Below are 26,364 nucleotides of genomic sequence, written 5' to 3'. Positions count from 1 at the left end.
AAGTGTGTCAGAAATCCAGGGGAATTCCAAGAAAGGGGGATTAGAGGTTTAATGGTGTTAAGAAATAGTTACATTTGACCAAAAAAGGAGTCATTGGTATTTTTGGAGAGAAAAAAGATTTTGTACAATAATAACAGCTGACAGTCACATTGCACTTTTGGGTTTAAATAGTATTTTATAAACACATATACATATACACATGTACCTATACACACATTTACACAGACATACATACATGTGTGTACTTACATATATGCAGAAATACATTTATACGCATATATATGTACATATATATACACACATATATACCCATCGACATTTATGGAGACTAGCTTTCTTCTTATCCTTATGTACATAGGTATAATTATGCACAGGAATGTATGCCTGCACATAAGTCTATATAGGTATAAATGTATACACACATCTTTACCCACATATTAGGGTAGGAAGATAATAAGAGAGCAGTGTGATCGATCTGGAGCTCTCAAAATACAAATGAAGGTGTTAAATAATGGAAATCATGGGAGTAGATTGTTCTTTAATTAAGATACAAAAATCACAATTTAATCAGTGAGTTATGTATATCCAGCAGTTGATTTAGGTATTTTGGTGTAGAATAAGGCTATGGTCCCTTGCTCCATAACAGAAAATAGAAGTGGTGATTGGAGATTCGAAGGGAGAGCTGGAGGTGGGTTTTTTCCTTTTTCTATGGTAGGTATTTAATCGGGCCATGTTTGAAATCCAATTGAAGAAATCATTGAAAAGAGAGAGTAAAGTTACTCAAAAGGGTTAGAGATAAGTTAGAGCTAGGTTCTTCGTTGGGAAGGAAGGATAGGATCCTAAGCATAAGTTAGAAGATAAACCTTTGAGAAGAGCAGGTATAGAGGATTCTGGGAAGATGGCGGAGTAGGTCAGAAAATTTTAGGCTCTCAATTTTCTCCACAAAAAAAGACAGAACATAGCTTCAAAGTGAACATAGAGCAGCAAAAACAAACAAAATTCAGGGTAAAGCACTTGCCCTCCTAAGAAGATTACAGAATATCCCAGGAAAAACTTAACCTCTAGGATGGAGGTTTGGCCTAAGTGAAAAGCAAACACCTCTAGGCCCACCAGGAGGAGTCTACAAACAAAATGCCCTGGGGACAGCTGGGTGTGAGGCAGCCTTAACCACAGGAACTTTTACCTCACATACAGTATAGGGGATTGTAGCTGAGTAGGAGAAGACTGAAGGATCTTCTACTGTTGAGGGAGGCCACTGATAAGGTCAGCACCCGTGGCTGGGCTGCCGCCGTGGAGGAGAAGGAGCTAGCAAACACCTGTTGAGTACAGTAGCAGAGGGGCTGGGACCCTGCTGTCTGTGGACACTTGCAGGAGAGCAGGGTCCCTGAGGGAAGGGACAGTTGAAGTTTGCAACCACCAAAGGGACTACAGGGAGCAAGAGCATTTGTGGGACTATATGGCTGGGAGCCCAGGACTTGGCCTAGGGGTGGTAGGAGTGTCCAAGTTGGGCTTAGGACAAAGCTCAGAAAATAACAGTAAAAAGGACCTGAGGCTTGGGGCATCATTCCCCATACCTCGGGACTAGAATCATTATAAAAATGAGCAGCTAAAAATAAAAATAAAAATGAGCAAGCACAGGAGAAAGAACCCAGCCATACATAACTACTATCAAGATAGAGAAGATCTGGCTTCCCAGAGGAAGATAGTGGAGCTAAAAAAAAGCTACTCCTTTTTCAGTGAGAAATGTCAAATGGTCACAGGCCCAAAAAGAATTCTTAGAAGAACAAAAAAGGACTTTAAAAATCAAACAGGAGAGATCAAGGAAGAATTAGGGGAAAAAAAGCAATCCAAGAAAATTATGAAAAAATCAACAAACTAGAAAAAGAGAATAAAAAACTTCAGAAAGAAAATAATTCCATGAAAACTAGAATTAGTCAAGGTGAAACTAAGGATGTTACAAGACACTAAAAAATAATAAAACAAAATCAAAAGAATGAAGAAAAATAGAAGAGAATATGAAATATCTCATCAGAAAAACACCTGATCTGGAGAATAGATTGAGGAGAGACAATATAAGAATTGCTGGACTACCTGAAAGATACAATTAAAAAATAGAATCTAGATATAACATCACAAGGAATTCTTAAGGAAAATTGCCCTGAAGTTCTGGAACAAGAAGACAAAGCAGAAATAGAAATAGAAAAAATCCAATAACCACCCAAAAGATAACCCAGGAGGAAAACTTACAGGAATATTATAGCCAAGTTTCAGAGCTCCCAGGTTAAGAAGAAAATATTGCAAGCAACAAGAAAAAATAAAAAAGAATTTAAATATCATGGAGCTACAATCAGGATTATACCAGATCCAGCAGCTTCTGTGTTGAAGGACCACAGCGAAAGAGCTGGAATTATGACCAAGGGCAAAATTCAGTTTTTTATTATTCAGTAATAATAATTCAGTAATTTATTCAGTATTTTATTTTCAGTTCCAAAAGATCTTTTCTCTTCTTCACCAATTGAGAAGGCAAGAAAAATAAAAACTATTGGGAATGTGTATAGACATACAAAAGAAATTCTCACATTAGCCATGCACTCCTCAAAAAAAGGAAGTAAAAGAAATTCTTCAGCCTACACTGAGTCCGTCAGTTTTCTTTCTGGAGGTGGATAGCATGTTTGATCATGAGTCATTTGGAATTGTTAGTAATTGTGTTTGTCAGAGGTATAAGCAAAAGATCATTGTATTAGGAATCCTGAAGTTTGCAAGGAAACCTCTGAGATGTAGTTAAGAGTGCGGTTCAGAATTCTTCAATTCATGAAATCATAGGATTATAAGGACCCCATAGGCCACCTGGTTCCCCCTCTCATTTTACAGATATGGAAACCGAGGCCCAAGGAGGTTAAATGATTTGCTGAAGGGCACACCGGTAGTAATCATAAGAGCACATGATTTGAGTCTGGGTACTCTTGCTATAGCACCAGTACTCTTTCCACTGCCCCATGCTACCTCTGGGCAGATGGCTAATGAATAACTGGGCGCATAGCCCATTGCTTAACTGGAAATTCCAGTCTAATGAGTGGGTGCCAGATTATCAAGCTACCACTCATTACAGTTTTTGAGTCTTTCAAGCCATTAATAGTTTCTCGTTCCCAGGTAAATATATATATCTAATGTAGCAATAGATGCCACATGACAGACATGTTCTAAGGACGTGCTTACCCTTGGGATTCAACAAGGATCCTTTTGATTAAATTAACAGTTGTCAGTTCCTTCTTAATGTGTATTATCTTCAGAATCAGGTCTTTGAGCAAATTGTATGCCAGTGTACTTTAAGAACAAAGGGCCACAAGTGTTTCCTGGCTCTTACTTTTGCTCACTGTATTCTTTTTTTTTTTTAATCAGTGTCCTATATAGAATCTTCATTAGTAGGTTTGCTATTCTTTAAGGCAAATGTTTTCTTCAACCTGTAGTTGAAGAACATATTGCTGTATTTTGTAGTTTATTGTTGTGATTTCAGTTTTTGAGAAGGTGAAGAATTGTCCTACATAATCAAAACTTGCTGCTTAGACATTGAAGTATTTAGGCAGATTTCACTCTAGAAAGAATGGAGTTCTGTTTACTAATTATGTTTCAAAATTTATAGTTCGTGAAACTATCAGACTTTCCCTAGTTCCTCATCCTCATGCTTTGTTACTTGAACCACGTTTACATGTTGCCCTCAGGCAATAGATAACCTTCTAGATGACTTCTTCTGCACACATTGCTAGTCTGATTTTTGTCCTGGAAAGCAAGGATAGAGTCTCTACCTCAGAAGGTAATTGGATCAGTACAACTATATGCTCCTTGAGGGGAGAGACTTCCATTTTTGTTTGCTGAATTGTGTACAATCCTACTATTAAAATATTTTGCTTAGATCCTAATTACTTTAACTTGGTTTCTTAAATCCCTGTTACCCAGATCCTCTGGGTCCCTGACCTTTTGTTTACCTGGTTTCCTAGCAAAGATTCCTTATTCCTGCTTTAGGTGGTCACCCTGTCTACCGGAATTGTCTTCACCAGCCCCAAATGCGTCATTTTACAAATGAGGAAACCAAGGCCCAGGGAGTTGAAATGATTTCCTCAGGCTCCTGGAATAATATTCAATACTCTTTAAAATATTAGTAACAGTAAGTTGGGACTTGGGACAGGTATGTTTTGATGGGAGGGAGTTTGGAGAAGGGTTAAATTTTGCCTGCCATGGAGACGTCAAAATTGGGCTATTGCAGTTCAGAGTTTAGAGTAGTATGAGGACACTGACTAGGGAGGATCATCCAAAGAGAGTAGTAGAACATAAAAAAGGGTGATGGGACAGGAGAATATGAACTTCATAATTACCTACTTCATAATTTTACCAGCTAAATAGTATAGGGCTCTCCATTGCATATCCAGTGGCTTAAAAATGTCTCTCTTAGCTTGCGAATTAATTGTGTATAAGATGACAGAATTTCATTTATTTATGAGGCATTCCTCCTTCCCCCATGATTGAGTTTTAACTGTACTTTAATTTCTTCCTTTCCGCGTCAGCACTTGAAATGTTCTGAGTGAGTGACATTGGTGGCAAAAGTAGATTCTAGGATCTAAATTTTCTTTTCTACTCCTGGTTTCTAGCATATGGATTCAGTTCCGACTTTGCATTGGAGCTTAATCTGCTACCGGTGCAGATGATCATTTATTAATATAGACACCTTTCAATCCCTCCAATTGATTTGATGATTGGCAGGCAAGCTGAAGCCTGATGATTTTTTTTGTTTTGTTTTTTAAGATGTGGGCCAGTCTTCCTCTGCAGTCTCAGGGCCATGAGATGGATTTCACAAGTAAATCAGCAGGCTTAAAAATATAGCCACTTCTGTTGACTTGACAACTCTCAGGATGAGCTCTTACAATCTATCATCCCTTTTGTTCCCTTAGGATGAATCCAGTTTATTACTTAACCTTTAATCCAATGGATCAAATATTTTCTAGTCAAATCTTAGTACATGAAGATACAGGATATATGCTTTTTGTGGTATAGATCTAATATTGGGGCATTGACATCGTCCTTAAATAATGGATAGTTTGTCTTCATGTGCCTTGTGCTTGGGGAATTTGATTCAGTAGTGGTAGTTTTAACTAATAGCCCTTTATTCTTCCTTTAATATTCCTTTTGTGACCAAAACTGTTTTTAAAAAAAGTTGTATGCCTTCCTGTTTTGTTTTCTTGAGAGGATATTAATGCTTTTTTTTTTTTTTGCATTGGGAATCAAAGCATTTATATTATTGTGGGTGATTGCTTTTCTTAGGTTTGTTCTTCCATCTTTATCTTTAAAATTATTATATTTTTCTTTAGGAAAATAAGCCTTAAATAGCATCAAATGTTAGGAACAAAGCTTGTTTGCTTGTTTACATGTTAAATTGACCTGTGTGATTCAGCCTAACATCTAAGCTCTTAGAGCAGCCATTTATTTTGACAGAAAGATTAATTGAGGCTAAAACAGTTGAAATTCCACTTGAATCAAACTATTCATTAGGAATTGCTTTCTGGCTTTAGTACTGTCAGAAAAATAACCTGTCCTCCTTTGATTAAATAGCAGAATGATAGTCGGTCCACTGATTTTGAGAGAGAGGTTGAATAAACTTTCTATTTCAGAAACAATTCAGAAGTGACACACTGTAAGGGAGGTCATAATGTGCACTGATGTCCAGCTGAGAAACTGACTGGCTCTGATCCAGGCACGCCAACCTCACCACTTGAAGCAGCATGTGAAGCATATACATTTTTTAAAATCCTTTTACATGCAGTTTAATGTCAAAACGAGTATTTTTAAACCTTCAAAATCAGAAACCAGAACTGTTTATAATTATTTGTACTCACAACATAAATCTTTATAGGTGCGGATAATAGTTATATGCACAGTTTTAAAATTGTTTTGTTCCCATGTTAGATTTTCACTTCATATTCATTTGTGTTGGTGGAAAAGCTTTTACATTTGTTTTAAAAGTGATGCCCATTTTGGGAAAAAATTATTTTTAGCATGCTTAATTATATTTTCTTTATATAAAAAGCTTTAAAAATATGTTAGACTTGATAAGAGGCAGAGTAAAGCAGCCAAAATGATGAGGCTGGCAAATGAGTTTTAGAAGGAAAGGTTAAAGATTCACTAACAAGATTAATAAGAGGCTAGGGATGGGGTGATTTTCAAACTGCTTAAAATACACGTAAATATTTATTCAGAAAGGAGTGAACAAGAGAAAATGAGCTTAAAATGTATTTGGAAAGTTTGTTTAAATTTAAGGAAGAGTTTCATGACTATAAGGGCCAAAAAATATTCCAGGCTGCTAGGAGAACTTGTAGAATCCACCATCAATGACTAATTAAAGATTATATTTCATGGCCACATTCAGTGCTGCCAGAGTTGTTTATGGCAATTACTGTCATTAGGAAGTGGTACTAAAATAACTTTGGTATGTGCTAAAATCATGTAGATTAATTTTATATCTTGTTTTTAAGGACCAAGTGCCAGCACAGCACAGTAGTCTTTTATTTTAAATTGAGTCCATATTCTTCAAATCCTTCAAATTGAAATTGTTGGACTCATTCAAACTATGTGCTCTTGTAACAGATATTGCAAGAGTTTTTGCTTGATAGCAGTTGTGATGGTTTGTCTTTACTTGAGGCTTATTTGGAAAAATAGGTTTAATATTGATCATATCATTAAGTGAAAAAGTGATACTGTGAAGTTGCTAGGATGCAGGCAAGATGGGCAAAGTTCACCTACATTAATATCCCCAAAGAAGCAGCATTTCACTGGTCTTCTGCTCCAGTGATATACATCCTGTCCCATATGCTTCTCCTCTAGAGATGTTCTTAGACCTTTTTTCTTCATGACAGATTTCCTCTAGGTCTGGACCAGGCAAACTATGCAAATGCAAAGTTTTTCATTGTCAAATACATCTGACTTTTAATCCTTTTATAACAAGTTGACTTAATGAATTTGTCAACACATCAGAGCCACTCACAGACACAGCCTTCTAACCTAAAAGGCATTACCTAGGCTTACCTGATAAAAGAAATTTAATTACTACCAATCTCCAATTGTTTGATAATTCTTTTTTTTATTTTGTTATTTATTTAATATTTTTAGTTTTCAGCATTGATTTCCACAAGATTTTGAATTACGAATTTTCTCCCCATTTTTACCCTTCCCCCCACTCCAAGATGGCATATATTCTGATTGCCCTGTTCCCCGGTCAGCCCTCCGTCCTGTCATCCCACTCCCCCCCATCCCCTTTTCTCTTACTTTCTTGTAGGGCAAGATAGATTTCTGTGCCCCATTGCCTGTATATCTTATTTCTCAGTTGCATGCAAAAAACAGCTTTTTTTTATTTGAACATCTGTTTTTAAAACTTTGAGTTCCAAATTCTCTCCCCTCTTCCCTTCCCACCCACCCTCCCTAAGAAGGCAAGCAATTCAACATAGGTCACATGTGTATCATTATGCAAAACCCTTCCACAATACTCATGTTGTGAAAGACTAACTGTATTTCCCTCTATCCTATCCTGTCCCCCTTTATTCAGTTTTCTCCCTTGACCTGTCCCTTTTCAAAAGTGTTTGCTTTTGATTACCTCCTCCCACATCTGCCCTCCCTTCTGTCGTCCCCCCTTTTTTATCCCCTTCCTCCTTCTTTCCTGTGGGGTAAGATACCTGATTGAGTGTGTATGTTATTCCCTCCTCAAGTCAAATCTGATGAGAGCAAGATTCCCTCATTTCCCCTCACCTGCCCCCTCTTCCCTTCCAACAGAACTGCTTTTTCTTGCCACTTTTATGTGAGATACTTTACCCCATTCTATCTCTCCCTTTCTCCCTCTCTCAATATATTCCTCTCTCATCCCTTAATTTGATTTTATTTTTTTAGATATCATCCCTTTATATTCAACACACCCTATGCCCTCTGTCTATATATGTGTATATTCCCTTCAGCTACCCTAATAGTGTGGTCTCATGAATTATACACATCATATTTCCATGTAGGAATGTAAACAAAACAGTTCCACTTTAGTAAGTCCCTTATGATTTCTCTTTCTTGTTTACCTTTTCGTGCTTCTCTTGATTCTTGTGTTTGAAAGTCAGATTTTCTATTCAGCTCTGGTCTTTTCACTGAGAAAGCTTGAAAGTCCTCTGTTTTATTGAAAGTCCATATTTTGCCTTGGAGCATGATACTCAGTTTTGCTGGGTAGGTGATTCTTGGTTTTAATCCTAGCTCCATTGACCTCCGGAATATCATATTCCAAGCCCTTCGATCCCTTAATGTAGAAGCTGCTAGATCTTGTGTTATCCTGATTGTGTTTCCACAATACTCAAATTGTTTCTTTCTGGCTGCTTGCAGTATTTTCTCCTTGATCTGGGAGCTCTGGAATTTGGTGACAATATTCCTAGGAGTTTTCTTTTAGGGATCTTTCTCAAGAGATGATTGGTGGATTCTTTCAATTTGTATTTTGCCCTGTGGCTCTAGAATATCAGGGCAGTTCTCCTTGATAATTTCTTGAAAGATGATATCTAGGCTCTTTTTTTGGTCATGGCTTTCAGGTAGTCCAATAATTTTTAAATTATCTCTCCTGGATCTGTTTTTCCAGGTCAGTGGTTTTTCCAGTGAGATATTTGACATTGTCTTCCATTTTTTCATTCCTTTGGTTCTGTTTTATAATATCTTGATTTCTCATCAAGTCACTAGCTTCCACTTGCTCCAATCTAATTTTTAAGGTAGTATTTTCTTCAGTGGTCTTTTGGACCTTCTTTTCCATTTGGTTAATTCTGCCTTTCAAGGCATTCTTCTCCTCATTGGGTTTTTGGAGCTCTTTTGCCATTTGAGTTAGTCTATTTTTTAAGCTGTTATTTTCTTCAGTATTTTTTTGGTTCTCCTTTAGCAAGTCATTGAGTTGTTTTTCATGGTTTTCTCGTATCACTCTCATTTCTCTTCCCAATTTTTCCTCTACTTCTCTAACTTGCTTTTCCAAATCCTTTTTGAGCTCTTCCATGGCCGGAGCCCAATTCATATTTTTCTTGGAGGCTTGTGATGTAGGCCCTTCGACTTTGTTCACTTCTTCTGGCTGTATGTTTTGGTCTTGTCACCAAAGAAAGATTTCAAAGTCTGAATCTGAATCTGAGTCCGTTTTTGCTGCCTCTTAATTTTCCCAGCCAACTACTTGACCCTTGAGCTTTCTGTCAGGGTATGACTGCTTGTAGAGTAGAGAGTACTTTGTCCAGAGCTTGAGGGACTGTGCTGCTGTTTTCAGAGCTACTTCTACACAGCAAGCTGTGCCACACCAGCGCTCCTTCTCCTCCAAGAACTGCCAACCAGGATTGTGGCCCAGATCCAGGCAGGGCAAAGCAGGCTTTGCACTCCCACTCTAATTCGCCACTTAATTCCTCCCACCAGGTGGGCCCTGAGCTTGAAGCAACTGCAGCTGTAGCTCTGGAAGCGGCCTCAGAGCTGCACCACCTCTGCCGCCCCTGGGCAGTGGCTGACCTTGCACTCCTTTCACTCTGTCCCAGAAGCTTTTCCCACTAACCTTCTCTGTTATCTTTGGCGTTTGTGTGTTGAGAAGTCTGGTAACTGCCACAGCTCAATGAGTCAGGGCCCTACGGCCTGTTCTGCCTGGCTCCTGGTCTGGTTGGTCTTGGTGCGCCCCACACTGGGCTCTGCTCCACTCTCAGCTCTGTGTGATAGACCCTTCCCAGCGACCATCCAGGCTGTCCTGGGCTGGAGCCCTGCTTCCCTCTGCTATTTCATTGGTTCTGCAGTTCTAGAATTTGGTCAGAGCCATTTTTTAAAGATGTTTGGAGGGACATAGGGGAGAGCTTAAGCAAGTCCCTGCTTTCCAGCTGCCATCTTAGCTCTGCCCCTTAATAATTTTTAATATTGGAAATTACAGCAAAGATGTTATTCCTTGAATTTCTTTTTCATAGCACCTATTTTCTGTTAATATTTTGCTTTTCATCGTACTATGAAATATAAACATTTTCTCTTTTTATAAATTACATAGTAAAGGTATTAGGATCATGGATTTAGAGCTAGAAAGGACCTTAGGGCCATCTAATTCAATCCCCTTATTTTACTGTAGAACAACAGAAGCCCAGAGGCTAAGTGCCAGTTTATTAAGTAGGATCTTGCTTGCCAACTGGATTATTTAAATAACATTCTTCTATTCATTTCAGTCATTAGTACTCATCACTGAATGATCTTCTTTTTGAATTTTAATAGTATTCGAATTTTATATCTGCATTTATCAGATACGAAAGAGATTTTAGTCAGTATTGTCACATCCCTGTAGTCAGTTTTCTATTTACTAATGGATATTCTTTATAATAAACCTGTGAAAACATACGCTAAGTAATTTGCTAATGATTCTTTCTCTGGTATCTTAGTAGAGAATTAATAGCAAATTCATATGTTATCCTCTGTTTACATTTCAACTTAGCTAATTTCTCATTTTCTTGTCCTAATAGATTATTCTAGTGATCACTTAAAAAATGAAATTGTACTCAGTTATTCCACAGATTTGTTTGAATTTCATGAATTTTCAATTTCATTCAAAATAGACAAGCATTGTCAATATTTTCATATTGACCTACCTTTTGAAAAATTTTTTTTTGTTTACACATCTTCTTTAGCCAAACTGACCTTATTATCTGCAAGCAAGCTATGTGGTTTCCCGCCTGCACAATATACTCACAGTTTTTCTCTCTAATTAGAATTCCTCTCTCTTTTCTGTGATGCTGTATTATTTATTCATGATCTAGCTAAAATCGCTTTCCTTAGGTAAACCCTTCAACCTGAAGTGTACCCATAATTATCTCTCTGATGTTCTAGAACACCTATAGTTTATAAACAAAATTTGTCCTAACTGATCCTATAGTTTAGCATTACTGTATTGTACTGTTTTATTTTGCTTGTACTGTAATTTGTCCTTTTCCTCTAGCTAAGCTATAGGCTCCTTGAAGGCAGACACCAGGTCTTCTAATATCTCTTTTAGAAAACAAACATGTATTAAGCAACTACTGGTACAAAGTACAACATACTAGACTCTAGGAGATACTAAGAAATAAGACAAGGTCACTGACCTTAAGCAGTTTAAAATCTATTTGCCTGTCCAAGTGGTGTTTTGTAGACAGTATTTAATAAGGCATTGTTAGCATAATTTCATTTCTTTAAATATTAACTAGTTAACATTAGAAAACTGGGAAAATATCAGAAATTTTTCAAAAATAGCATTTTGACCTTCTGTGATTTGATTATTATTTTCCACTAGGCCACTAAATTTGCTCTTTTTTCCCCCCTAGGCCTTATTGAATTTGAAGAATGTGATGCTGCCAGTGTAGTTGAAGGTAAGTTACAAGTAATGAAATATGTTACAGCATTAGACTTTAACTAGTTAATACCCCCTAAATCTTAGCAACCTGATGGTCTTGTTCTTGAACAGATAAATATTAGGGATTATTAGACTATTAGAAGGGGAATTACAAACAGTAGTCCTAGCAAGGGGAGTATTTATAGGGAAAATAGAGTATTTCACCCTTATAATATATTAACACGCTATGAAAATTAGCAGCACCTTATGTTTATTTACTCACAAGTAGATCTTTGGGTTGCCAAAAGAAAGTATGTACTTGTTGCCCAAATGCAGTATATTTTATAGAAAATATGTTGTGTTTATTTGCCTAGAGTGCTGGACTGGGTTCATATCTTACCTCTAACACTGTCAGTCACTTAGCCACTCTGGATCCAAGTTTCTTTATCTGTAAATTGGGGGCAATAAGAGTTGTCGTGAGATTCAAATGAGAGTACATTTGTAAAGCACTTTGCAAACCTTTTAGTGCTATGTAAATGTCAGAAATTAATACTATTTCTAGATGTACACTGTTTTCCTTTCCTTCATTGTAGCAAAGGTAATATTTTAGAATTAAATTTTAGAATTACATGTATGTTAAAATTATGAAATAACTGGTACATAAATACATAATAGTATAAAATGCTTACTGTTTTATGTTTTAGTAATACAGAATTGTACAGTTTGAGGAAGCACTGAGTAGCAATCAGGAGACTTAGGTTCTAGCCCAAGTTTATAGATCATAGAATGGGAAAATTGTCCAGCTTGATTCCCACTTGAATCATGGTTGCTTTCTGCAGCATTTCTAATGAGGGATCATTCAGACTATATTTAAAGATTTCTAGTGATTGCACTTTCTAAAGCAATCCATTTCATTTTTTGATAGCTTCAATTGTTAGCAAGTCACTTAAGCTCTCAGTTCCCTGTTTTTTTAATCTGCAAAATGAGAATAGTAAATATTATTAGCTTTACTTATCTCTGAGGGGCATGGTGAAGAAAAAATGATAAACATATATGAAAAGGCTTTGAAAACTTTAGAGTATTATAATGTAAGGTCTAAACTTTTAAAATGTCTTCTAGGTAACATTGTGTAAGTAACAAGACCTTTTCTCTTAAAGACCATGGATCCTAGATCCTAGATTAAGTTGATATAATAGATTCTGTAATTAAAAAAAGATAACGATCCAGTTGATTAAGAAAATAACTGTTGATATTTACTGCTGAGTTGCAGTTTCTGACAGTGATATTGAAGAATAAGGGTAATACCAGTATTATCCTTTCTGTGTTATAAAAATTACATACAACTAGTTGGTTAAACTACAATCCTCTAAGCAGCATAATAAGTTCATTCTGCATGTGGGTCATACAGCCTTGCTCTGTACCACTGACCACTAGCCCTGGCCAGGCATTCTTCAGGTGCTTGTAGTCACTGGAGAAGGGGGCACGACAGAGTATAAGACGGGTCAATACAAATCTGTTAGAGACAGCTATGGAGTGCCTGTCCTACTGATTATTGGTCAGCATTGTCACCTTGACATGTGAAAGAAAGAAGATTATTGGGTAGTCGTATACATAGAGAACATGATTTGACCATGTAATGGTCAAATCAAAGTAGTTTTCTTAGAAAAGTGATAGTCTTAGAAAAATGTTCTTTCCTTCTCATCAGTATCGAAAGCTTTAAACATAAAGTGTTTGCTAAGATTCACAAAATAATCAAATGATGTCTCTGATAAAGCATATGAATAATTCTTCATTCTCCGTTAACAATAAACATTCACTTTAAAGGGATAAAGCCAAAAAAAAGAAAGACTTTCGCTTTGTCAGGAATAATTAAGAAGGAGAAGGATGCAGAGTCAGTGTAAGTATATTAAATATAATTTTTTCTCTATTTTTTATAGATTTCTGCCCCACTCAGATTTGACTAAGTATCCTTGTTCTTCCCTAGTTCATGATACTCAATGTGATTAAACTAATGTTATAGCACTAAAGTCTCTATAGGTACCCTGCCCCAGCTCAAGGAGGTGGTCACACAGATTGTTAGAGTTTCACTGGTGCCACCTGACCCCAGGTGCCCTGAAGTTGAGCTTTCTCCTGAAGTTGCTGCTAGAGCGAGGAGAATCCCCCACTTCTCTTTTCCTGGTGTCTGGGGTTGGAACTAATATCTTTTCTTGTAGAAAAGAGATTATCGTTTGTGGTTAGATTTGATGAAGTAGTGTTAGGTTTAAAGGTATATTATGACTTAAACAGACCTTTGTGGACTGGCCTGGGAACACAAGTCAGTCAAAAACCATTTGTGTATATTATGTGCCAGGTACTGTGTAAGTACTGGGAAAGCAAAGGCAAAAGCAGTTCTTGCCCTTGAGGAGCTCACATTCTAATGGAGGAGACAACATGTAAATAATTTATCTTTACATACATCATATATATGTGGTAGCTAAATGTGAAGGGTTTTAGATGCCAAACAGAGGAGTTTGTTTTTGATCCTGAGGGTAACAGGGATCCACTAGAACTCATTTGGAGGGGTGGGGGTAGGAATGGGATGGAAAGTCAGGAAGCAGAAGGCAAGTGGGCAGTCCTGTGCTTGAGGAAAATCTAATTAGAAAGCTATTGTTGTATAGGTGTGAGGTGACGATAGAGTGGTAGCTATGTGAGTGGAAAGAAGGGAACATACATAAGAGATGTCATGAAAGTATGCATAGACTCCAAGATTTGGCATATCAGATTGTACATATGCAGAGAGTGAAGACTTAAGGAAGATATGGAGATTGGGAACCCATAATACTGATTGGATTGTATCGTCCTCAACAATAAGGAAGAATGCAGGAAAGCTGAAGAATTTTCTTTTGGGCATGTTGAGATTGAGATGTTTATGGCAATTGAACTCATGGGAGTTGATGAGGTCACCAAGTGAAATAGTATAAAGGGAAAAGAGAAGAGGGTCCAGGATCTAACCTTGAGGGACAGCCTTCAAGGAATGGTCAGTGTCATGAAAACCTAGAGAGGACAGAGTATTCAGGAGAAGGTGCTCACTAGTGTCAAATGCTTCAGAGTCAAGTCAGCGAGCATTTATTAAGGGCATGCTATATTCCAGACACTGTGTAAAGCACTGGAAATACAGAGAAAGGCAAAAAATAGTCCCTACCTCAAAGAGCTCACAGTCTAGTGGGGGGAGACAACATACAGCTATGTTATACACATGACATACACAGGATAAATTGGGTATACTCTGAGAGGAAAAGCACCATGGAGGACTAGTATTGGCTTCTTATAGAAGGAGGAACTTCAGCTAAGTCTTGAAGGAAGCCATGGAAGCTGGCAGTAGAAGGTGGAGGAAGTAAATTCCAGGCATGAGGGACAGCCAGTGAAAATGGGGAGATGGAATGTCTTGTGTGAGAAAAAGCAAGTCATTAGACTGAGGAACATATGAAGGGAAGTGAGGTGTAAGAAGACTAGAAAAGGTAGGAAGAGGCCAGGTTATGAAGAACTTTACATGCCAAATAAAGGACAACAGCCACTAGAATCTTAATTGGATGATAAATATAAATTAAATGAACCTCAAAGAAGGTTACTGAGTGATAGTGGTAGGGGGAGAGTGGCATTGAGGAGCAAGGAGAGTGTTCAACTCCCTAACCTCTACCAGTGAATGAGAAACGAATATAAGTAAGTGAAAGTGCCACCAATGTTGGTTATTATTGGAATATAATGTCTGTCCGCACACAGTCTCTTTAATCTTGGGCACAGGAAGCTATTATATTTGAAATGCTAGAGCCAGCAGGTTCCTCCGTAGGTTCCGTAGGAGAGGGTAGCATAGACAGTGTTCCCTCTCAGCTCAGCCACCTCCCCTTTGTAGATTTCCTAGTTCTTGTCCTATATTTACTTTTGTGTGTGTTCCATAGTAGACAGGATCTCCTTTTTTGTTTTGTTTTTGTATCCTTGGTGCCCAAAACAATAATGTTTGACACTAGAAGTTGCTTAATAAAAGTGTGTTGAATATATTTTATACTATAGAACAATCAGTATGTAAAATTATGGGTGCAAATAACATCTTTGGGAAAACTGGTTTTTATTTACAATGTTTTTAGGTGCAGAACATACATTAAATGAATAGGCTTGATTAAAATCTATTTAAGAGTTACTCTAAGACTATTAACTTCCTTAACAGTATGTTCTATGAGAGCATATTTATGGAAGAAAAATAATTTTTAATGGTATTAAATTGGATCAGTTAGGAAAAATTTTGTTTATAGATTGTTAATAGATTTATAGCTCAAAAGAACAAATGCATATAAATGCATGGTGTGGAACCTGTGACCTTGAGGCCACATGTGGTTTCCTACCCTTGGATTAAATCATGTCTGAATTAGTATTTTCTGAAGATTCACCTATCTTTTTAATCTCTAGCCTAATAGTTTCCCACTAACACATTAGGATGTTTGTATTTAGTTTCTTTAAAGTTTTTGGTATGTCAGTTACTTCAAGTAATTGAGTTGAGTAAAAAAGATTACATTTAAGGTACTCTTTAAAAAGAAGCTGAAACATATTAGTAATTAATTCTGGTTTATGAAAATGCCTAAGAAGATTTTTTTCTTTTTCTTTTTAAATAGGGAATGCCCAGATGCAGATTCAGTTGTAAGTAGATTTCTTCATAGTACAGATGATGTAAATTAATTGTTTTCATGAGAAAAGACAAAATTACTGTTACATTAATTTTAATATTGGCCGAGTGTCATGTGTAATGATTTTGTGGTGGTTGTTTTAATTAGCACAAGAGTCCCTTCAGCTCATTCTCATTAAATAGAAAGTATGTTGAGATGTTACTTACTTTGAACACCATCATATTGTTTTTTTTCCGTTGAAGAACATGACAGATCCCCCAGTTTGCTTAGTGTAATGGTCCTGGCTAATTTGTTTTCAGATCTGTCATCAAGCCATACCTTTCTATTTTTACTATAGATCAATTTGAGTTTCCTAGAGATTATAATTTAAAAAAAAACATCGTCAGTGCTTTTCTGGTTTAGTAACATTTAAAGGGTTTTTTTTTAAACTTCTTTATATAATTCGGAAACCTCAAATGAAGCTCCCCATGTCTACAGTGGGAGAATAGGTTTATCAAAAACTGTAAATAATCTGTAAGCACATTTTTAAATCACCTTAGATATTGGTGATGCTGATAAGAGTAAGGATCTTCACTCATTTTTTTGCTTTTTGTCAACACCTGCTACTTATTTTTTATCCTTTTAGGCAAAAAACATTTGTCCTTCTAGTCTTTTATAGCAAACTTAATGTTACTGTTTAAAAATAAGTTTCTGACAGACTTTAATTTTGCATCTAGAGCTTACCTAATTGAATTGCAAACATTTTTGTTCCATATTTACTTTTTTCCATATTGCTGAAAAAGCAACAAAAGGTTATTTGGGTGGCAAATTCAACATTGAGAGGGAAAGATATAGCCCTTGTAATAGTCTTTAATGGAACAATGGTCTGTGACAGTTATTGGGTTTAAAAAATCACTGGACTAAATTATAATTAGGTTTGACTCACAATGTTAACTTATGATTTGTTTCTTATAGTGGCTTAATTTTTTTTTGTGGAAATGTCTAGTGATTTCTAGAAAAATCATGAGGAGTGTGTGTGAGGTCATTCAGTATTTTTGGGGATGTTTTGGAGACTTATTTTTATTATGTTTGTCATGTTTCTAGGATGATACTTTTTATATATTTCACTTTCTAATATGATGAAACCTCTGATGGTTCAATTTTTATACTGTCTACCAGATGGTGAATTTTCTAGTATCTTAACAATTCCCAAGTTATTTATGTACATGCAGCCACTCCAGTGCGCACAACCTGAACTGGTAGAATCCATTAATTAATGACTGGTTTAGAAATAGAGTTGTTTGTGGATATTAGATGGATAGAGGGGCAAAGCTTATTACTTTACTGGTAGAAAGAACTCCCAGATGAGGAAACTCCCTCTACCAGTGCAGTTTGGAACCTTCTCTGCATCTCACCATTTTGGAGAGTTGCCTAGAGCATTTAGAGGCTGCGCCTGGCCCAGGGTCACACAGCCAGTAGTGGTGGAGTCACACAGTGTCAGAAGCAGGGCTTGAACCTGGAGCTTCTTGGTTCTGAGGCCATGGCTCAGAGGACAGAATGCTAGATTTTAGAGTCAAGAAAACCTGAGTTTGAATCCTGCTGCACTCATTTACTAGCTTTGTGACACTGGGCAGGTCATTTAGCCTCTTTGCTCCAATTTCCTTGTCCATAGAGGATGAGGATAATAATAGTACTTAGCTGACAGAGTTGTTTTCAGAACTGAATCAAATGAGATAATATGTATTTGTAAATCTTCAAGCATTATATAAAAATGCTTATGGATGTTGAAAATAGTTTTTCTCATACCTATCATTTTCACGTACCATTTTTCATACAAATGTCTAGAAGCCTATTTAATTTAGAAGTAGCTTTGTACACTAAAATTCTGATCTACCGACTGCATATTGGATTATATGTTTATTGCAGTATTTACCAGGATCTTTATTTAATAGATAGACTCCATATTTTGAAACTGAATCACATACTCATACTCACTTTAATGGTGTGTTTAAAAGGATGTGTTTAAGATTTTCATTGTAGTTGCTAACCAGTGATGAATTCTGTAGTTTTTTTTTATTAAACTTAACTCACTAACTCCTGTAGTGATATCAATTTAATGACTCTTAACATTTTACTTGATTTGTTTCATTATTTTAAACATAGGCTTTAGGTTTTTGTTTTATGATTTTCCTTCCCTCCACCTCCAGCCCCACATACACCCCTAAGGGCTTATAAAGATTGGAGCTTTTCATGTGAACACACTTTTACTTTTTTTCCTCTTTGCCATTTTATTAGTGAGAACATTAATTACATGTGCATGTGGTTGTGTGTGTGCATGTGTGTGTGTGTGTGTGGCTTGACAGGAAGAATCACTAAAATAGAATGAGTTATCCAGTATTCTCTACTTCAGTAGCTCCTCACAGCAAGAAATGCATATACTGAAAAATTTATTTAGTGTAATGCCTTCAAGCTTTATTATTTCAGATATGTTAGGCAGAGAGGATAAATCCTCTTTGGAGATACATTTGAAAGATGATGTTATCTGTTTACATCTCGAAGAAAAATAAAAAGTGAACACTATTAATTTACACAATAGTTTTTTTCAAAGCAAATTTTCCTAATTTCTCTAATGTCCAAACCAGCTTCTAAAGAAAGTTAGTAGATAAGGGAATTGTCATGCTTACCAAAGGATTCGTAATAGTATTATTTTAATGTAAGCAGGCCTCAGTTTTCACTCTAATGTGTTGATAGAAACTATAGTACATTTTTCAGAAGAAATGACTACCTAATTATTGGGTGATGAATTTCTTAGGAAAGATTTAAAATCAAATAGATGAACAAGTGTCAGTCAGAAACCACATATTGAGCACTGCTGTTTGCCAGGCACTGTGTTAAGTTAGAAGTTGATCACTTTGCTCAAGGAATATTCATTATGTTTATGTCTAATGTACAATAAGATACTGACTATAACAAATATTAACTGATGAATTTCTCTTCTTTAACCTAGAATGCCTTTTATTGATATGATCACTCTTTTTACAAAAAATTATGCAAGAAAGTTCAAATTGATGGCTTCTTTTTCTCTTTATACGTTTCTCTAAGCTAGCAGAGATAATCAAGATCATGACATTGATTTTGGAATTAGACTCATTCTTTGAAAAATCTGTAAAATGGGGCTGTTAATAGCACTTACATTTATAGTTTTCATGAAGATCAAATGAAATAATGTTTGTAAAGTACATTGCAAATGTCAGAGTGCTATATAAATACTAGTAGCAGTCATGGCAATCCGAAAGGCAAATATTTGAAGGCCCCATAATAGATTTTAGTTATGAGGATTTGTTTCTTGAATTTGAGATTTTTTTCCCTTTGCTGATTTTTGTTCTTCCATTCCTACCCCTCGCCTCACTGCAGCCAAGTCAGAAAACCCAATATCAAAGCTAACAGTGAAGGGAGAGAGAAAATAAGTCACAAAAAAGGGAGTCTTGTTATGTGGTGGGTGTTTTGAAGAAGGAATGAAGAGCCAGTAACACTCCTTTATCTTCTTTCACTTAGTGGGAAGTGTCTGTGAATTAATTTGTGTGGATATGAGCTTCTAGGATTAAAAAACAAAAACCCAGCTATTTCCATAAGTTACTGCCTAATCTCATTGATGTAAGACTCTCTTGCAGTCATCATATTGAGTGAACAGAACTATGTGATACAAAGTATTGGGAAGTGGAAACCACCTGGATTTATATTATTTTTTAGCCTTTCACTAATAATTTTGAAATGCTTCAGTCTCTTCACCTAAGAATGAAAGTAACTGGTGATGCAAATTAAAAGGACATGCACATCTGCTAAATATATATAAATCTAATGTTCAATACACCCACTTTCAGCACACAACTATACCTATAATTTCTCACATACCTACAGAACTTTCTTTTTATCTGTATTAATATCTCCAGCCATTCCATATTTCAATTTCATACAGTTCCTTAGTCACTACCTTCTTATAGTCCCTGGAAAGAACAGGTGCTGGCTCTGTTACTTAATACCTATATAACCTTGGGCAAGGTTCTTCAGCAGTCTTGGCCATAGTTTCTTCCTCTATTAAAAAAAAAGGGATTGAACTAAACTCCCCAGGCCCCTTCCAGTTCTAAGTCCATGTTCCTATCATGAGTCTTGACCTTTAGTTTTCATTTCTTGTTATTTCAAAACACTTCTTTTACCACTCTTTTTTCTATGGTGCAGAACTTAGGAAAGAATCAACCTAAAGACGTGGGGTGCTGTGTTAATTTTGTTCAACTTCACCCAACCTTTGACACAGCCTGATGATCCTTGTATTTTATTCATTTCTTGTTAACTTTCTGGCAAACTCCCTATATCTCCTCTGGTGTCCTTTCTCCTGAAATCTTTAATTTCTTTCTTAGTCTGAGCTAATGTTTCATTTCCCATTTTATATGCCTGCTCATCACTACCTCAACACTATTTTTCTTCCAGTAGGCATCGTCCTTTTTTTCTTTCTCTCCAGCTTGAATCCCTTCTCATCTCTAAATCTTATACTTTAACAGTCACACTTTCCTGTTTCTGTCAATGGTGTTATCATTTTCCCAGTCAGCTATTAATCCTTAACTCCTGCTTCTCCTTTATCCCCATTATCTAGTCAGACAATCTTGATTATTTTTTACCTTCAAACTCTTGATTCCTATTGTTGACACTCTAGTTTAGGTCATTATCTCTTTCCTGGATTGCTTGTGTCTGACTGGAGGCTGTTCCCTCCTTCCCTCTACTCACTCTGCCACCCTCACCCCCCAGCTTTGTGTCAGATACAACAGTCAGTTTTTCATGAGGCCAAATCAAACTCCCTTAAACATCAATTTCATCATATCATACCCTCATTTGCTTAAAAATAAAATGGTACCCTACTTCTAATGACATCAAGTTTAAACTCTTTATACCTGACTTTCATGGACTTCTGTCATGTTCCTACCCTATCCGTATAACCTTATTTCCTCTTATTCACCACATTCACTATTTGTTTTAGTCAGGCCACTCTGTTCACTAAACCAACAACACACCATGCTTATTCTTCTCTCTGTGGCTTTGTTCTTGTTGTTCTCCCCCAGATAGCTATTTCTACCTAACCTTCACCTCGCTTCAGAGCCCACCTGAAATCTTACCTTCCTCCCTGAAGCCTTCTACGAATAGTCCCCTATCTTTCTCCCTTCTCTGTGGTACTCACCTCTACCACCTAATTTAGCAGTTATTTACATACTGGTTTACATACATATTGGTATGAAGAGGCTGCTTGGACTGACCTCTAAGGCAGGAAAATCTGGGTCTAAGTTCTGCCCGCTGACCCTTATTAGCTATTATTTTGTTATAATTATTATTTGACCTTGGGCATCTAATTAATCTTTTAGTGCTCTAGACCAGTGGTGTCAAACTTAAATAGAAAAAGGGCCACTAAATATATGTAAGGATCCCTTTGGACCTCTTGTTGACTTAGGAGACCACATTTTAATATTATCCATGTTCTATTGTATCTTTATTTTCCTAAATATTACATTGTAATCTAATTACTTAGGAATGTTGGGGTTGGGACCCCATGTCTAGACAATCATCTAAGACTGTAAATTACAGCAAAAGTACTGACCTGCTTTGGTAGAGGGAGTTTCCTCACCTGGAAGTTGAAATCACAGGTCCAACTCCTGTCCCTATAACAGCATGAAGTTAAACACAGAATAATGTCACAGTGATTGCTTTTTTTACATCTATTTGTAAACTCTGTTGATAGGGACCACATATGATATTTATTTTAGTTTCCCCATTTTCCCAGCATTGTGGTTGTGGACATATTTATTACTCAGTAAATCAATTTGGTGATTTTCAAAAGACTGTAAATCTGCTTTTCATACATGATTTCAGTAGAAAAATAAAACATTAAGTACTGAACACAAATCTATTTGCAGCCAGATTTGTCATTGAAGTATAATATATATGTGTATATATATATATATATATATATATATACATATATATATTAAATATACATATACATATATATTGTCTTGTCATTTATTATCTTTTCCCTGAAATAATGTTGTTGTCATTTTCATTCTTCATTAATCTAATCTATTAGACTTCTGAAGCATACATTATAATTTTAAATTCTCTAAAAGTTGAGAGAGATAATGTATACATGTTTAATCTGATATTAAAACTTGACCAATGACTGATCATATGTAATATTTTAAAATACAACTAAATTGATGAATATACATAAATTATAGCTGTCTTTGAAATAAAATTCTTTTTCTTTCAGAACATTCCTGATGTAGATGAGGAAGGCTATAGTATTAAACCAGAAGCAAATCAGAATGATATCCTTTCATCTACATAGTTGTCAAATTTACGATGTTGTATATGTATAAAAAAAATAAATGCTATTCATTTCAATTTTTGAGTCATTGATCCAGTCATTACTTAGGATATAATTTTTTAAGTGTTTCCACTTAAGTTTGCATCTTTTGTTTGTAGGATTTTTAGTAAATACTTTTTATTGTATTATGGTCTTAAAAAGAAGCACCTTGGTGTAGTAGATGTGGGCCTAAAGAGTCCAGAAGATCTACATTCAAATACCACCTCTGACAGATTCTGGCTGTGTGCCTGGGCCTGGTATCTAATCTCTCAGTGCCTCAGGCAACTCTGGAAATCTCTAAATTGCTGAGTTGGTGTTGATCTCTATTATTGGACTCGAAGTTAACTATTCCAGTGAAATAACAAGTCTGATTCTCCTCCCTTCTTGTGCTTCTTCTTTCCTTTTTTCCCCTTCCCACCTCCCAGAATCTGTAAAGAGCATAATTAAGATTTCAGTCTTTCTGCATTTGAGTTCTTTTTGTCCTACAGCATAATCACTTATTATAAAAGACTTGGTTGAAGATCTCCAAGGTTCTCATTCAATATTTTTCATAATCAATCATAGTAGGCACTTAATAAATTCTTACTTATCTTTCTAACATTCTGTGGGTAGTCACTAATTTCCTTATTTACCTCTATTGCTTCATCAGTTCTTGTTTTAAAGCAGAAGATTCTTAACTTGGAATCCATGAAACTGTTTCTAAAAAATATTTTGGTAACTTTTAATCTAATTGCTTTCTTTGTAGTCCTATGTATTTTATTTTATGCTCTTAAAAACATAATTTTCAGGAGAAATCCATAAGTTCCATTAGACTGCCAAAAGGTTCCATGGCACAGAAAAGTTTAAAAACTTCTGCTTTAAAAACTCTTTTGTTTTGTTAAGGTTGTACTTTGTAATCAGTTTTCAAGTCAAAAGCCCTGCCCAACTTTTCTTTTCATGAAGGTGCATGCTTAGTTTTATTGGACAGGCAGTCTATTTTCCGTTGTCAGTGTGATGCATTTCCCCCTTTCATTTCTTGTCCCTGTTAAATAATCCAATATGATTTTCTTCCTTTTTGCCTATTAGAGTCTCTCTTTGATACAAAAGCTATGGAGTTTTTAATCTATTTCTGGGTGAATTAAATTTGGGGTTCCTTGTTCCACAAATTCTCTTGGTCTGTACACTTTGCCCTCTTTTCAGACAATTTTTTTTAATGATTGCTTGGAATGGTTGTTCTTGCTTATTTTCTGAGAGACCAAACAGTCCAGCTTTGTTGTTTTGAATTGTAGAGATCCAGTTGGACTGTTCTGTTGTGGGTTTTTTTTTCTGACATCTTTGCATTTTTTTTCCCATCTGGCTGTTCTTGTTTTCTTCTGAGAAACCATTTCTTTTTTAAGATTTTCCATTGAATATCCCAAACTGTTCACTTGTTTGTCTTTTTCTTTCAGTGTTGTTTGTTATATTCATTTTTCTAGATGACAGATCTTCCCTTATTCCTCGTAATGAGGTTTTTTTTTTTAAAACAACTCAGAAGATTTTTTAAAAATCCATTTCTTCAGTGAATGTATCCATGTGTGTGTGTTTTTTTTTTCAAGAGTTAGGGGGTTTGTGGGAGAAAGTGGTTAGTTGGCTCTTTCTAGAGGATTTAGCCTTACTTTATTTTACTTCATCTTTATTCCTTGTAAGTAGATTTTAAACTCCTTGGGGTCAGGTGACCCAAATTTTGCTTTTTTAAAATTCTCAATGCCTATCACTAGGTACCTGGTGTTTAAAAAAAAATATTTTTGCCTGGGCTCATGATTTCATTGGTTTAGGGAACTCCCCTTTTGGAAAGTTCTCTACTGATGTTGATGGACAGCAGTTCTATAAGATATTGTTTTACAGAGTTGCCTGGGGCACTAAGAGATTAAGTAATTTGCCTAGAGTCACCCAGTTCTATAAGCACCATGCCAAACAGCCTTTCTCCTGATATATAGTAAGTATTTAATAAATTCTAATTAAATTGAATTGGGGTCTTTTTTGCTTACTCCTTCAGATTCTCTATTAGATCTTCTGTGACTTCAGGAAAGGATTTCTTTCCTTTTCTTTCCTTTTGGTGGTAGTTCTTGACTTTGGTGTATTTTTTGATGTGACTTGGTGATAAAAAGGGAACTGAGCTGAATTATGACCAATCACGTGGCCCTCTTGCCGAAACCCTGGTGTTTATTTCGTAGCTCATTATTTCTTATTTGACTGGTTTTTTAAAAAATTTTTTATAAAACTGGGTTGTGTTTTCATTTCATTTCATTGAGGCTTCTCTCAGAGTCATTGGCAATCACAGGTTAGAAATGGTTCTGTATTTCCTCTTGGTTCTTGTTCTCAGTCAGCTACGGGGCCTGCCCTTTAAGCCTTTCAGCTTGTTAGAACTTGCCTTCATGAACCTAAATATACCCAGGCTCCACTGACTTCTCTGTGTGAAAGTAGTTTTTCATTGAGAACATTTTGAAAATACTTTTCCTCAACTGGCCCAAACATACCAAAGAGAACAATTTCTACTCATCCAGTGATTCTGACTCTGAAGATGAAGAACCAAAGAAGTACCGCATAGAAATCAAGCCTATGCATCCCAGCAATTCTCATCATACGATGGCTTCTTTGGATGAATTGAAAGTATCCATTGGGAACATAAGTCTTTCACCAGCAATATCAGTAAGTAATACGACATGATTTAATTTACTATTTTGTATAAAACAAAATATGAATATGAATGATATTAAATGTTTGGTTCAGGGACTACAAAATAAGGGAACATATGGTTTACCAATAAATTGAGTAGACTGGGGGGTTTTAAATGTTCACTTTTCACATTACCTAAATAATAAAAGGCTCTAACTAGATAATTCTGTGCCTCTGAATATTCACACAAAGATCATAGAAGGAAACTTTGATGCTCTTTAGTTCAACTCCTAGAATTTTTAAGTAGAAGAAACAGAGGCCCAGAAAGGTAAAGTGACTTGTTCCAGGTCACACAGGTAAGTGATAGGGTGGGAATTTGAGCCTGGGAGTCCTGACCATGGTCCAAATTCAGCACTTTTCTGTAACTCTTTAAGACAGTATTTAAATTGTCAAATTTTATATGGTGGGGATGGGAGAGGAAAGCATTGTTAAATTCATATTTATAACCATTTGTTGATCATAGTGGATTTATTTAGTCTTTACAGACTTCAGAGATTGTTTTGTGTATGAATCTAAAGGGGATAATGTAAACTATTGACAAAAATTTGGTTTTCAAGCATAATCTAAAAGATTCTTGCAAGCCATTAAAAAATAAGTACTAATACCAACTTACATTGTTTTATACCCCTTACCTATCGCATGAATATTACAGCTAATCACTCTACGTCATACTTTTTAAAAAAAATCAGCACTTGTCCCCCCTCTAGTCATGCTCTGGCTTTTGTGGGATTTGCTAGGTGATTAATTCCTATGTAGGCAGCATGTGATAGTGGAGAATGAGCCAGGCTGCCTGGCCAGAAGACCTCAGTGCAAGTCCTACCCCTGACATCCTGGCTGTGTGATACTGGGCAAGTCAAGTAACCTTTCAGTAACTCAAGGAGCAAATACTCTACAGTGTTAAGTTGCAAAATAGTTGCTGATCTGCCCTGTTCTGTCTGCCTTCCTGCTGGAAGTGCCTTTCATTTCCTCATTTGGAGCTCCTTGCCTGGAGATCTTGCCTTGTCAGATGATGAAGTCTTGTGCAAGAATATGGCAGATGTACAAATAACCATAGTGCAAAATAATACATGTTGCAAGGAGGAGAGTAAGCAAAATGCAGTGAAAGGTCTGAGTGGTAAAAAGTCAGGATGGACTGGAGCAGTAAGGGAAGAAGGGGTCATTATGGAGTAGGTAATATTTGTATCTATTTAGTCTCCTGACCAGGGAATCTACTACTACATTTTATTTGATGACATAGTAGATATTTAATAAAGGCTTGTTCATTGATAGAT

At 36.1% G+C, this 26,364-nt stretch overlaps 1 protein-coding gene across 2 annotated transcripts in view; it reads left to right on the top strand.

The window, feature by feature from the left end:
* FCHO2 (FCH and mu domain containing endocytic adaptor 2) overlaps positions 1 to 26,364 on the top strand; it is a 138,077-nt gene that overhangs the window by 71,702 nt on the left and 40,011 nt on the right. For both annotated transcript variants that reach the window (XM_036764115.1, XM_036764106.1), the window contains exons 9-13: positions 11,352 to 11,396; positions 13,184 to 13,256; positions 16,003 to 16,027; positions 22,304 to 22,361; positions 24,891 to 25,066. In XM_036764115.1, the coding sequence (XP_036620010.1) occupies positions 11,352 to 11,396; positions 13,184 to 13,256; positions 16,003 to 16,027; positions 22,304 to 22,361; positions 24,891 to 25,066 (377 nt within the window). The remainder of the gene's footprint in view (positions 1 to 11,351; positions 11,397 to 13,183; positions 13,257 to 16,002; positions 16,028 to 22,303; positions 22,362 to 24,890; positions 25,067 to 26,364) is intronic.

The sequence above is a fragment of the Trichosurus vulpecula genome, chromosome 1 (assembly GCF_011100635.1).
Source record: "Trichosurus vulpecula isolate mTriVul1 chromosome 1, mTriVul1.pri, whole genome shotgun sequence".
Taxonomy (NCBI): Eukaryota; Metazoa; Chordata; class Mammalia; order Diprotodontia; family Phalangeridae; genus Trichosurus; species Trichosurus vulpecula.
This window is presented reverse-complemented; position numbering and strand designations above follow the sequence as displayed.